This window comes from Squalius cephalus (assembly GCF_949319135.1).
Source record: "Squalius cephalus genome assembly, chromosome: 16".
NCBI classification, from domain to species: Eukaryota; Metazoa; Chordata; class Actinopteri; order Cypriniformes; family Leuciscidae; genus Squalius; species Squalius cephalus.
In genome coordinates this window covers 20,928,527-20,943,513 of record NC_137137.1, presented here as the reverse complement: position 1 = coordinate 20,943,513, position 14,987 = coordinate 20,928,527, and the positions used below count along the sequence as shown (strand labels likewise).

At 37.5% G+C, this 14,987-nt stretch overlaps 1 protein-coding gene across 2 annotated transcripts in view; it reads right to left on the bottom strand.

Annotated features, from left to right (window-relative positions):
• msi1b (musashi RNA binding protein 1b) overlaps window positions 1-14,987 on the bottom strand; it is a 20,733-nt gene extending 5,746 nt beyond the window's left edge. For both annotated transcript variants that reach the window (XM_079896718.1, XM_079896717.1), the window contains exons 1-7: window positions 14,728-14,987; window positions 14,421-14,461; window positions 13,107-13,188; window positions 12,892-12,976; window positions 6,416-6,457; window positions 6,211-6,303; window positions 260-308 (exon numbers count right to left, since the gene is read on the bottom strand). In XM_079896718.1, the coding sequence (XP_079752844.1) occupies window positions 260-308; window positions 6,211-6,303; window positions 6,416-6,457; window positions 12,892-12,976; window positions 13,107-13,188; window positions 14,421-14,461; window positions 14,728-14,858 (523 nt within the window). In that variant the 5' untranslated portion in view covers window positions 14,859-14,987. The remainder of the gene's footprint in view (window positions 1-259; window positions 309-6,210; window positions 6,304-6,415; window positions 6,458-12,891; window positions 12,977-13,106; window positions 13,189-14,420; window positions 14,462-14,727) is intronic.

Genomic DNA, 14,987 nt, shown 5'->3' with positions numbered 1-14,987 from the left:
GTCATAATCGATGTGCTGTAGAATCGGCAGGGGGAGGGAAGGGCGCTTAACAAGGTTTTAGCCTAAACCCCGATTAACGAACACACTAATTACTCAATCTCTCTCCTCACCTACCGCTTATCCTACAGAGTACAGGATGGAGGGCCATGGAGAGGAGACGGAGACAGATTGGACCAGGTTTAGGAAAGGAAGGAGCAAACAGGAGAATGGCTGCCATTGACGGCCTTAGTTATTTAAAGAAAGATAAAGGGAAATTTACCTCTGTGCCTGTTGGTGGTTTTGTCAAACATAAGCATGGCGTCATCCACCTGTGGGACAGGAAGAGAGAGAATTCATACATTAACTTATTATTTTTTATGTAGCATTAGTCAGTTTTCGATCATGTGATGTGTTTCCTATTGTAACAGGAAGTTTGTGACATGAACCATAACATACTACATGAAAGTCAGTTTCAGTTGATATTAGGGGCATTTGATTGGACCAAAATAATATGTGTACATCTGCTAGTTTTGTCAACTTTTAGTAGTACGCTAGCTTATACAGTCAATAGCTTTAATGCTAACTGACATCCATTAAAGGCCACAAACTCAAATTTTGATTTTAAGGTTTTTTTAAGGGTCACCCTTGTAAAAAAGAGGTACACTTTGGCACAGAGTACTCATTACAGATAAGTGTGAATGAATGTGTACTGCCAATTGTACTGAAAAGTATTTAAAATATACTTAAAGTAATTTCTATTGAAACGTGCATGTCGTGTATTTAAATATATTTGTAATTGCACATTTGTAATGATGAAGTTGCAGTTTAGTGCATTTAAAATGTAATAGCTTTAAATGTAATATTAAATAACACACTACAGTTATAATATTAATCAGGTACTTTACATGTGCTTTAGTATTTTGGTCCACATATCAAATAAGTGTACTCCTTTAAAGCACGAAAGTGTATTTGTCTTGTGTTTTACTGTCTGTATGTGTGTGTGTGCAAAAGTGCGTCACTGTGAGAATACTGACAGATCTCCAAACAGCTTAAGCCTAAAGGTTAGAGGTGAAAGGCCAAACTTAGAGGGCATAATGTGTGAGCGAGAGAGAGGCAGAAAAACAGTTTCATATTCAATCCAAATCTGAAAAACAAGTAGACAGCCTGACCAATCAACACTTAATGTGCACAAATGCTCACAGTCTCTTGGTGAAAACAAACTAAAAGACCAATAACACTCTCTGCGCTCTCTCCATTTCCTTTTACTCATCTTTTATTGTGTGTGCCTGGAAAAAGAAATCCACTTGCCTAGTATTGCAGTATGGTTTAATATTACTAGTTATTAATTGGCTGATATTTGGTCATTTTGAGATTGTCAGCTGATAACTGTGTCCACTTAGCCACAATCTTATAACAACACTTTGTTTTATCAATGAATAAAATCAATTCATTTTAAAATTAGTGATGCACTATAAAGATTTTTTTTTTGTTTGTTTACCAAAACGGAAATTAAAGTTTTCATTTAACCGAAAACTGGAATCAAAAATAAAGTTTAATGTATTTTGGGTTTAATGTAATTTGGGTTTAAAGTTTAATGTAAATTAATGTAATTTGGGTAATTGAGTAATTGAATTCGGCATGTTGATCAATGTGTCATGTTCTTAGGTGATAAATCAGTAGTAGAAAATTTCTTCAGCAATGAGCCGCCTCTTGAAAATTCAGCCAAACAAATTTGACCTACTCTAGCATAATTTTTTAACCAACTTGTTTGACTATTGTAGCTTATCCGTGTTGTTTGTACAAAGTAGATACTGACACAGTCAAAATGTGACCTGTTTCGGTCAATGATTTCGGTTCTCTAAAACTATTCTGGCCAAAATGATTTTTTTTTTTTTTTCTGCTTCATTGCCGAAATTTTGTTGCATCACTATTTAAAATATTTAGTGCATTTTGTACATTTTATTTCAAATAAGTGTTCATTTAATTTCATACATTTTATGAACATTTAATTTTCTATCATTTGGCATTATTTTATGTTGCGGTTGACAATATGGCAGTCTTGGACATAACAGCAAAAACAACAGTTACTGATATTATGATAGCAATGAATATATTCTCAAGCAAAAGTCCTCCCTACTATGTCGTCCTAACAACTATGTTCCTTTTTAGAAAGAAATGATAACTGCGAGGATTTTCAGTCAGGATTTAGACTGTGCCATTGTACTGAGACTGCTCTCATTAGAGTCACAAATGATTTGCTCTTATCATCTGATCGTGGTTGTATCTCTCTATTAGTGTTACTCGATCTTAGTGCTGCATTTGACACTATTGACCACAACATTCTTTTAAATAGACTCAAAAATTATGTTGGCATTAGTGGAATTGCATTAACATGGTTTAAATCATACTTATCCGACCATTATCAGTTTGTAGCAGTAAATGAAGAGATGTCTCATCGATCACAAGTTCAGTATGGCGTACCACAAGGCTAAGTACTAGGTCCATTGCTGTTCACTCTGTACATGCTACCCTTGGGAGATATCATTAGGAAGCATGGAATTAGTTTTCACTGTTATGCTGATGATACTCAGCTCTATATTTCTTCACGCCCTGTCGAAACTTACCAATTCACAAAATTAACGGATATGTATCGCTGATAAAAAATTGGATGACTAGTAATTTCCTACTACTTAATTCTGAAAAAAACAGAGATTCTAATTACTGGACAAAAAACTTCCTCACGTAATAATCTAGAATACTGTCTAACACTTGATGGCTGCTCTGTCAAGTCCTCGTCGTCAGTTAGGAACCTGGGTGTGCTCTTTGATACCAATCTTTCATTTGAAAGTCACGTGTCTAGTATCTTAAAAATATATCTAAATTACGTCATATGCTCTCATTGACAAATGAGGAACAATTAGTTCATGCGTTCATGACATCAAGGCAAGATTATTGTAATGCTCTTATGGGTGATTGCCCTCCACGCTTAATAAACAAATTACAGCTGGTCCAAAACGCAGCAGCTCGAGTTCTTACCAGAACCAGGAAGTATGACAATATTAGCCCAGTTCTGTCAACACTGCATTGGCTCCCTATTAAACATCGTATACATTTTAAAATATTGCTGATCACTTACAAAGTACTAAATGGTTTAGCTCCGCAGTACTTAAGCGAGCTCTTAACACATTATAGTCCTTCACGTCTATTGCGATCTCAAAATTCCAGCCAGTTGATAATACCTAGAATATCAAAATCGATGGCTAGCAGTGGATCCTTCTCCTATTTAGCACCAAAACTTTGGAACAATCTTCCTAATATTGTCCGGGAAGCAGACACACTCTGTCAGTTCAAAGCTAGACTAAAAACACATCTCTTTGGTCTAGCATACACATAACACATTATAGACTATTATAATTCAATTTTAGGCTGCATAGTTTAGGTCAGCCGGAACCGGGAACACTCCCCATAAATCCTGGGGTGCTCGATACATCATAAGAAAAATGGCGTCTACGCTAATATTAGTCTCTCTATTTATCCCGAGGTTTACCGCAGTCCGCCGGATCCAGGCCGTATCCAGATCTGATGAAGGATCTGTGCCTGGACGCAATGACTGCGCAGTCCTGAAGTGTCAACTAGGCTCTCCCCTCTGAAGGCCTCCCTCCCCTCCCTTTACCTCCCGTTGTCGGGATAATTCCGGTTCGCGTGGCTACGCGGAAGCGATAAAAATTCTGTATTATAAATTTTAAGGCCAGACAAGTAGTTTGTTGAGGGTTGGTTTGTAGCGAAGGACTACACACCTGCGCACTACACGACTGCACACATATATTCAAACGCACATACCTATGGACTGAACTCGTAATACGCATGTGCACGCCGTCGGTGTTCTCACAGGTTCGCGTTTTTAAAGTTTGCGCAGAGAGAACTTACTAGTTTTCTGTTGATAGCTAATGATCATTGCGACGGAAGTGAATCAATCAAAACTAACTTTAGCAGGACAATAACTTTATTCTAGAGCTGCTATAAAGCCTAAACAATCTCTGTTACTTTAATTTCCTATTATCAATGTAAAGCTGCTTTGGAACAATCTAGATTGTTAAAAGCGCTATATAAATGAAGATGACTTGACTTGACTTGATCAGATGCTTTCTCAACAGCTGTTTTTTCATCGCTGTCATTTTATCCACATCGCTATGATCAGATGCTTTCTCGACTGCTGTTTTCTCAACACCGTCATTTTATCCACATCGCTATGATCAGATGCTTTTTCAACTGCTGTTTTCTCAACACCGTCATTTTATCCACATCGCTATGATCAGATGCTTTCTCGACTGCTGTTTTCTCAACACCGTCATTTTATCCACATTGCTATGATCAGATGCTTTTTCAACTGCTGTTTTCTCACAACTGTAATTTTATCCACATCGCTATAATCAGATGCTTTCTCAACGCTGTCATTTTTGTTTATTTTGTTATTGAGAGAAAAGCGTGCAACACATATTTACATATTCATCTAAACGCCGCTCTCAGGAGCATGAACGGCGTCGTAATGTTCGTTATCAGTATATCCGCTGCAAAGGAATTTCATTTTTTTTACCCCCTGAGCAAAGAACAAAAAAGAATTTCGCTGTGAGTATATCAGGGCATTAAGGGTCAGAAATCTTAGTGTTGCTCTCACTTTTCACACTTTTGTATTTAATATCTTGAAAACCTTTCTATTTTCTAGTATCTTTTGTAATTGAGTTCCAAATTGATTCCCTTCTTGTTCTCTGTGCTTCTTCTCATGGTGTTTTTCTCTCTCCATCGCTCCCTCTCTCCATCCCTTGTTCAAACCAGGCCAGAACACAAAGTGACCAGTGAGGCAAACTAATCTGCAACTTCCCCGGGTGGCTGCCACTATCATCTCTCTCTCTTTTTTCTCTCTCTGTCTGCATTCCACACTCAAGTATGGCTCAAGAATGATGAATTATTTTCTATCAAAGTCTTGCACCCAAATCACTGACAATGTGTGATTGAAGTGTGATGCAAAGAAACAATTGAAGATCTATAGCGCATCAGTTTTTGGGGTGTATTGTTGTGTTACTTCAGTTATGAACATTTGTCCTCCCCCTAAACACACAGTCTCTACCTCATTTTCTCTCCTACACACACACACCCCAAACACAAAACCTTTTGCCCGCTAAATTACTTGGGGACAATGGATGGGCAGGGTCACCGTGGTAACCGGGTAGGAGGGGGGCTGAGGGCAGTAGCAGCTGTTCCATCAAATTAATTCAGATTCAAGTAATCTCCCCCACCTTCCCCAGCAAACAAAACTCACCCCTTCAAACTCTCAAACTCTACCCCAACTCTTTCTGTCTCTCTGTGCCTTTCTTGTTCCCTCTTTCACGCTTCCCCACCAAACCGGCTCAAATTGCACTCAGTACACCTTTGAAAAACCTCAGAATGATTATTTTCTGTTATTTTATTTGAAATACTTTTTTTGACTTTATTTGATACTGTTTTAAATTGACTAGAAACAAATACGTTTTACAATAATATTCAAATGTTTGGGGTCAGTAAGATTATTATTACAATTATTTTTTTAAAGCAATTAATACTTTTATAATACGTTTTGAAGTTTGCTTACATAAAAGAATCCTGAAAAAAATGTATCACGGTTTTCACAAAAAAATATTAAGCACCATTTTTAACATCGGTAATTAAAAGACATGTTTCTTGAGCATCAAATCAGCAAATCAGAATGATTTCTGAAGGATCATGTGACACTGAAGACTGGAGAAATGATGCTGGAAATTTAGCTTTGATCACATGAATAAATTACATTTTAACATCTATTAAAACAGAAAACAGTTATTTTAAATTGTAAAAATATTTCAAAATATTACTGGTTTTACTGTATTTTTGATCAAATAAATGCAGCCTAGATGAGCATAAAAGACTTCTTTCAAAAGATGAAAAAAATCTTAATGACCCCAAATTAATATTGCTGAATGTGCGTTACTTGGCAACTATAAATTCCTTAACATTGGACCTTTATCACTTATCGAAAGAATTGTTTATTCTGATTATCATATGGTATTGTATTTTATCATATTCCTTTTGCCAAGCCTAAGTACATCACTTACCCATAGAAAAAGCACTATACCATACTGCCTCTCAAGGCTTATCTCTTTATTTTATCACCACGATATCCCATAAAGCCTTCACTTGTTTCACACAAAGGCGACTTACCTTTCCGAACTGGTCAAAGTACTGCTTTACATCTTCAATAGTAGTATTCACCGACAGGCCTCCAACAAAGATTTTCTTTGTCCGAGTCACCAACTGAAAAAGAGAGAGAGGGTGAAGAGATGAAGATCTTCAAAAATGACAAAAATCTGGATATTATATAGCACAAGCGTCTCGTCTTGACCATGTTGACCAGTCAGGCACATACCTTAGGCTGGGCTCGCCGCGGGAAGGCAACTTTCGGGTCAATCTAGAGGAGAGTTTGAGAGGAGAAGGTCTAGTTTAGAAATTCTGGAGAAAGAGGAACACTGACACCAACACACCCGGGACTGTAAATGAGAACATCAGTGAGAAGCTCACATCCTCTGAGCTCTGGTTTCAGTTGGTGTCTCTTGCAGGGACATCTGCCTGTGTGTTTTAAAGGCTCTGGCTGCACCCTGCATTAACTGTACTGTCTGAGAATGATGGTACAATACATGCAGAGCGAAGGACAAGAGTGATGAGGAATATGAAAAAGAAATGTAGAACAATAGTGACCATGAGAAACTATTAAGAGAAGAGTAAAGCTCTGTTCACACTGACAGTGATTTTGTTGCTGGATGTTGGCAGATCGCTGTACTGTTGGTCGCTTGTAGGCATTTCTAATATTACTGTTGGGCTGCGCAATTGGCCGTAACTTTTGGACATCCAATCACAGATGAGATGTATTGTCTGTAAAAATATGTGTCATTCCGGAAGGAAATAGCTTGGCATATAAATGGGAGCAGTGCATAATACATCATATTATACCATGGTCTGGGTGAATACTCGATTCTGATTGGCTGCAGGGTGTCCATTAAAAAGTGATAATGTACACCTAGGAAAGGCGTCCCGTCAATTTGCCTGATGACAGTTCTAAATGATTGCGCTGGCTCAAACTCACTGATCAACTGCTGCGGTCGGGTCGCTGTGGCCACGTTGCTTGGCAACGCCTGTATACGGGAGATATTAAATAGTGCGCTCGACTTAATAAATAAAAACCCTCACGATTTTTACTCTAAAACACATTAAAGTATTATTAATTGATTAAATATTTCTTTCTTTCGTAAGTGACCATGGTATAAGCGGGTTAATGCCCTTCGAGGTGTCCATTGTCAGGTATTAATGGACTTCGGCGCGTGTCGGACGGTTCACGCCTCGCCGTCGTCCATTAATACCTGATAATGGACACCTCGTCGGGCGTTAACCCTTACATAACTGTTGCATATTCATACAAATCATAATTTAGAAAATGATATACAGTACCATTCAAAAGTTTGGGGTTCGTAAGTGTTTTTAAAAGAAATCTTTTATGCTCATCAAGGCTTTTACTTCAGTATTTTTGTGAAAACCTTGATCTATTTAAATAGAAAGTCTTTTGTGATGTTATAAATGTCTTTACTGTCTCTTAATGTTTCCTCGCTCAATAAAAGTTTCTTATATTAAAAGATAACATGCTCCACTGTCTTCACTCCAACTGTCAGTCACCGCAATGTGACTTTTCTCAACGCTAGCGCTCACCGCCGCTCATGGCAAACTGGGGCTTGCTTTGTCGCTGTCAGTGTGAACGGTAACAAGAGTGCAGTAACGACACAAATTACAGAAAAACAGGGTGAAAAGTGTACAGGTTTCTATGAGAGGCAAGTATGACTAGACAGAAGAGGCTGTCATGGCCTCCTGTGACTGAGTGCGCCGGACAAGAGAAGGGTCAGCTTTCCTGTAAACATCACTGGACGACATGAAAAACACTCAGGGAAACACCAAAACCATGTTTCTTTGGAAGAAGAGTGGTCAGAAAACAAAAGAAGGCACAGAAACTCAAGCAGAAAAGCATCCTTGACCCACACACTCTTTTGACAGCCAAACAAAAAGTATTTTGTTTGTTTGTGTTTGTTTGTTTTTGCATGTCCTTCTTTCTATTTCTTTTCTTTCTTTCTGTTGAATACTGTTTAATTGTGTCCAAATATGGAAAATGAGCTGTAAAACACTGTATCCAGCTCCTTGAAAACTACTGTATATTTGTAATTAAATACATTAAAACAATGTTGAAGTAGCTAAAAAGCTAGTACTATAGATCTGTGTAAATGTAGCAACAACATTTGATATACCATTAGTTTTTTTTTTTATGAACCATGTGCAGACAATTTGTCGATCAGCACCCGTTGAAACAATCAGCAAACTAGATTACAGATACTCAAGATACTCTATATTAGTCTATAGTCTAGTCCATCTATTTACCAAATGCTAGTCTACATCATGCTGTACTGAGGTTAAATTCTAGAAGACAGTGAAGGCAGTACAGCGCTAGCAGCAATAATGATTAGTCTGTCCGAGAGAGGGTTCGAATAGAGCTACGCTAAAGAGCTAGCATCTCTGAGGTAAACTACAGCAGTTTACCAGAGTTGCTCGTTTATTTTCATACACCAGACTACGAGTAACAGAGTTTCTTTGTGAATCTAGAGAGTAAAATGAAGAGGCTAAGCTAATCTGAACAGAGATCTGATGCAGAAGCTACGGTTTATGTCTAGTTTCTAGACTACTCTGATAGTCACCTCCGGTCCACAACATTGCTGAGGCCGCACCACTCCTGTGCACAATCAAAAACAAACAAACAGACACACACACAAACAAACAAAATCAACATACAGCCACCGACGCACATGAGAGGAAGGCTGAGGATAAAAAGTATGGTCACATAAAGCAGATTATTGTCATTGGAGTTGATTTTGACTATGTGGAGGGTGAAGAGACATTGAAAAGTAATGGAATCAGTAGGGGCTTGTATGTTTAACCATGATAGACATTTATTAAAATCAGATTATTAGTGGTCTTTGACACTTTTTCAGTCTTTAATATTTGTTAATATCTTTTGCATTTTATCCAGGAAATGGGTCAATGAAATTAGATTATTATTATTAATTTTTAAAATACATTATACATACAATAAATACACATCTTCAATTCTGAGTATGTCTTTACATAGTGCTTTTAAAGTACATTTAACCACTACAGACATTCACTAATAGTATGAGTTTTTCAACTCTTCTACTTTTCACTTTTTCCGTCTTTAATATTTGCTTATATCCTTTGATTTTATAAAAAATTAAATGACATGAAATTAAATGTTTTTTTTTTTTTGGTTTATTAATTCTTGTTCAAAAATACATTAAAATGCAGTTTATACTTACAATGAATGAATGCATGCAATTTTTGAAAAGCATGTTTTTTGTAATTCTGAATTAAAATTAAAATTTTTGGGGCCATTAAATCAAATTGTTAAAAATATCAGGGTGGTACACCTGTCCTGATAATCAATAATAATAATAAAAAATAAAGAATGCAGTTTTGAAATAATCTTTTTTTATTATTTAAATAATATTTTAACAAATCTGCTTCACTGCTTATAAAAATGTATATAAACGTATATATGCAACTAAAATTAATTTAAAAAAAAATTAAAACAGGTAATGATATCATTTGATATCAAATGATATCAAAACCCTTGTAGACGCTCATGACTGTGTCAAAAAGTCTCTTAAAATATCAGATCATTTTATGACAAAGCAAGGTTAGTTTAGGACGCAAAGAAAATGTTTATATACGTTTAACTGGATGGTTACACCAAAGGACATTTTTATTTTTAGATTTAACATTTTGTTAAACAGATTAAAAGTTTTTCAAAACCACCTGAAACAAACGAGAATAAAAAAAAGCACATTTCTAAGAACATGACGTGTGTTACGGTAGGTTAACACGACAACAATGCAGCTTGCTTTGTGTTTTTTGCATACAGACAACAATGTTGTCAAAACGATTCCCGTTCACACGGATCCACGAAAACGACTTAAAATGCTGTATTCTGCTGCCAAGCCAGTAGTTGGCGATGTTAGTTTGTAAAGAAACACTAAGTGCCTTTAAACTGAATATGCAAGCGCATAACGTCACTGTTTTCACAAATTCACGTTTACACAGAGACGATAACAGTATCGTGTTCAAAAACAGCTCCCAAAAAGCCGTTGTCGTGTAAATGAACGGTAAAAACGCATAAAAAAAGTTTTCAGTGTTTAGTGTTATGTAAGATTTTTCCTTTTCTTTATCTTGGACACTCTTTATTTGCCATTGACCCAGAGGTCGATATTACAGTGAGAACGCCTTTCCGAGTATGACTAGAGCTAGTACACTTCAGTATTGAAGTGTGCACTACAGATGCACACTTTGTACGGAGATTTTGATTTGTGTGTTTACTTTGAGGGTGTTTTAAGATGCTGTCAATACTTCTCTGTGGCTCAGGGAATAACATTCCCCTTTGATTCACAACTTTTCCATTTTGAGGAAATATAAACATATACATACACAGCTTTCTTTAACATAAAAAAAATACTCCAAACATGCATACATGATTTCTGAAATACAATAAAAAGGATATATTCTAACAGCATTTGACCACAATGTGTCCTTAATCGGCCAAAATTGCCATCCCTGTCAAAACTATTTTAAGTCAATAGACTTAACTAATCAGGTCAATCCTTCAGGGTCAGTCGCTGGCATCCTGTTAGCAGAATGTGTATCAATCACATGCAGACAAACACACAAGCAAATGACTGCATCATCTACAAGAAAGTTCAACAGTGCGTCCCAAGACCGCTGACTTCAAATCGTGATTTTTATGAGTTGTGCCGCACACATTTCTCTCTTTCTTTCCTGGCCTCCCCTCCTCCACCGGCCCATCGCTGAGCTCGTTAAGCTAATCTCCAGTTTAAAGTCGGCCCAGGCGAGCAGCCATAAGGCACCTTCACAGGGGCACAGTCATAGAGGTAAAGCAGGACAAAGGCCTCCATGTTCCCCTGGCTCTGCCTGCCTCTCTCTCAGGGGGGAGGCACTTAGAAAACAGCACAAGCGGCCACGCTGTGGAAGACTGGAGCTGAGAGACACTTTCTAAATGTTCTCTTTAGTTATTATGTTGGTTTTATTTAAGAGTCCGTCGGGCTTTTCCAGTCTCTGTCAGCCTCGGAAAACGGTTCGAATAGTATGGAAGCTTATTTCCGCCACGGAATAAAAATATAAAAAGATATCGCAATTCTGTTTACTGTATATCTCTTCATTCACAATTTTTTTGTCTCAAAATTGCAAGCTTATGTCTCACAATTCTAAGTTTACCATGAGACGTTAGAGAAAAAAGTCACAATTGTGAGATGTAAACTCAGAATTCTGAGAGAAAAAGTCAGAATTGCGAGAAGTAAACTCAGAATTCTGAGGGAAAAAAGTCTGAATTGAGAGATGTAAACTCAGAATTCTGAGAAAAAAAGTATATGAATTCCAAAATGTAAATTCAGAATAATGAGAAAAAAAGAGTCTGAATCATGAGATGTAAACTCCGAATTCTGAGGGAAAAAGTCAGAATCGCGGAATACAAACTCAGAATTCTGAGAAAAGAAGTCAGAATCACGAGATGTAAATTCTGAATTCTGAGGAAAAAAGTCAGAATTGCAAGATGTAAACTTAGAATTCAGAGAAAAAAATTCAGAATCGTGAAACGTCAACTTAAAATTCAGAGAACATTTTTTTCCAGAATTGTGAGATGTAAACTTGCAAATGTGAGAAAAAAAAAGTCCTGAATTGTGAAATAAAAAGATCGCAATCACCTTTTTACATTTTTATTCTGTGGCGTCAATTATATTCCACATGACACCTCAATTTTAGGGTAATTCCAAACAAATTACCTGAAGAGTATTTTTGAAGTACAGAAACACACAGTTTCGTTGTGGTTTGCCGTGTACTACCTGTTGCCATAGTGCAAGGCTGTTTTTTACTCAAATGAGGAACTAGTTCAAACTTTCAGTAGAGGGAGAGAAAGAGAGAGATGTGAAAGTTTTTTTTTTCTTCTCCTTCAAGCCTCACCCTCCCTCCCCACTGACCCCCTGGGGGGGTGACTCCACTGTCGCCATGGCAACCAACGGGCACCATTGTCCCAGGACCCGCCTGCTCTGCACAGTGACAAAGACTCTCACAAATAGATGCACCACAACACACAAGACCTCTCATCAAAGTTTCCCATTTTTTAACACTCATGCACTTTGCAAATACAAACGCAAAATCATGTTTATTTTATTATTTAGATTGTTGTCATTTACAAACTAGGCCTTACTTTAAAAAAGATATCCTTTCTAACAGTAATACACCTGTTAGAAAAACATCACACAAGACTCAAGGACTTTCCACAAGGGAAAATCTGAATTCCGCATGAGTCTAATGTGTTTGGTGAGACTCTTGAGACAAGGCACCACAATGGCTTCCCAGCATACCCTGTTCGGGTCCCCTAGTTACCATAGTGATTGACACAGAATAGGAATGCTTCCCTGACAACCTCATTGAGGAAAGGCTGAGATGGGAACTTTTTCTCACTCTCGCCCGAATTGTTTGACCAAAACCCAAAGTGAAAAGGCATGAAACCTCACATGCATACACAGCATCTGCGACGATAGCGAATCGCTATATCATGGCATTACAGTCAGTCACAGACACTGCACTAACTAATATTTAAATAAAATGTGTATCTAAAGTATTTAGTTAACGCACCCCTTGGCTAATTGACAGAATAAGCCAAAGGATGGCAATGACGCACAGGAAATGGTTAGCAGAACATAGTTAAATGATGTTAAAACTCACAGTTTTGGAGTCCAGCTCATGTCTGGTCTGGGCCAGAACTTTGTCCACGCCAGCTTGGTCAACAAATGTGACAAATCCGAAACCCCTAGGCAAAAGAGAGATCAAAATTACAACACCGTCCTCCACCCATTCTGAGTAAAAAGGACAATGCAGTCAATAATAAAAGCCTTTGTATGTTTGCTGTCGCTTCTGGGTCAGGTTGGTTGTTCCCTTACCTTGAGCGCTTTGTAACTGGATCTCTCATCACCATACTCTCTTTCACTTCACCAAACTTGCAGAAGTAGTCCTTCAAACCCTCTGAGAAAGCAGGAGAAGAAGACTTATTTATCACATTAGGGCTGAGAAGCTTAATCAGTGCGGGAAAACCAAGATTATTCATGGATGACATCAACAGTGAACGAATGACATCATCAATAGAGATGATCTAAGAAGCCTGATGTGAAATACAAGGTGAGGTCATCATCATGTAGTGAAATATACAAGACTTTTAATGTTAAGTTTAGATCTGGATTACATTATCCACTCTTTAATGATCTATTATTGATGTCTACATCTTGATAGTTGTTTTAAAAACATCAAATATGATTTTCACGTCCAAACTTTAGGCTAACAAGATATTAGGCCAAAATATGCTCCTCAGCCACCTCAGTTACCGACTTTGCTGTTAAGTAGGTGTCTGCCAAGCTTAATGAAAATGTTAATCTATTAAATGTTCATAATAACTGGCAGAATCAGATGACAGGAAGGCTATTAAGATTTTTGTGGCATGAACAATACCTCAGCGTAATTCAAAACAACAATGTGTCCTACATTCTGAGGACAGCTTACAGCATGACAGCAGTTGGTGAAACTTTCTCCATTCATTCAGCTAAACCTGTTGTATAGCCTTTGCACAAAGGATCAAGCCAAATTACAGAGCAACCCAATGGATGTATTTTGCCATCCAGGACTGACTACTTGTTTATTAGTTGCATGCATAAGGTGAATAACATAACTGGAGCTGTACAAACAATATGCATATTATTATGTATCACTGTAAAAAAAAAGAAAAAGAAAAAAAAGAAAAAGAAAAAAGCTGCCTTAATTTTTTAAGTACAATCAAATTGGCTGTGTAAGTCATTTCAACTTAAATTACATTAAACTTTACATTACTTCCAAAAATTAGTTGAATCTCGTATAACTTAAAAAATAGTTTAAAATGGCTTAACTTATTTTGATGAGTTGAAGTAATGTAAAAACATGTTGTCATGACTTATTGATCGTGTAATTTTTTATTTTATTTTTTTACAGTGTGTACCATCTTTAATTTACTTCACAGTAATTTCTTACATTTCAACTCGATTTTAAGCAGAGATTTTCTTTAGATGTTATTAAATTCTGCATTGAATTTGCAGGTTGTAACTGATTTTACTGTAGACTTTTTAGTTGGTTGACATATTTAGACAGTTATTCAGTGTTTTATTTGAATCAGATCCCCGTCTTTGGCTGACATGTGCAGAGACTTAGTAAAGTGTTAGTAGGCTACTCACCTTGCGTAGTCTGCCAGCTCAGACCACCGATGAACATTTTGCTGTGAAAACAACACAAACAAGTGATCAACAAGTGCTTCGCGTTGGCGTATAAATCTGAAAAGACCGAAGAGCCGCATGAAGATTGTCAGAGATTGAAATAACGGCAGTGAGTCTCAGTGAATCTCATCCGAGCGGATGAGAGGTGCGCTGGACTCCGCCAAAACACGTTTCCCTCTTTGTTGAGTTACTTTTTAATTGATTTCGCCCTGACGCTCTTATATGTAGATAAGTAATAGGAAGGTTTGTTTGTTTTTGTTTTTTTTACCAGGGGTCGTGCGGAGAGTCCGAGGAGGACAGGTTACTTTGGCTGCCTTCCGACTCCATTGCGCGGCTGTGTATCCCGTCCGAGTATGGTGCGAGAAAGGAGGCAGAAAGTGTGGAGAGGGGGATTGGCATGGGGTGAGTTAGAGCTCAAAGCCCAAAGACTCCACCTCTCTCTTGGTCCAGTCCCGACGTGAAACACGGGGGCTCCCGAGAACTGACCGGGAGTCAGTGGATTACCTTCCGTGACACGATGATGACATC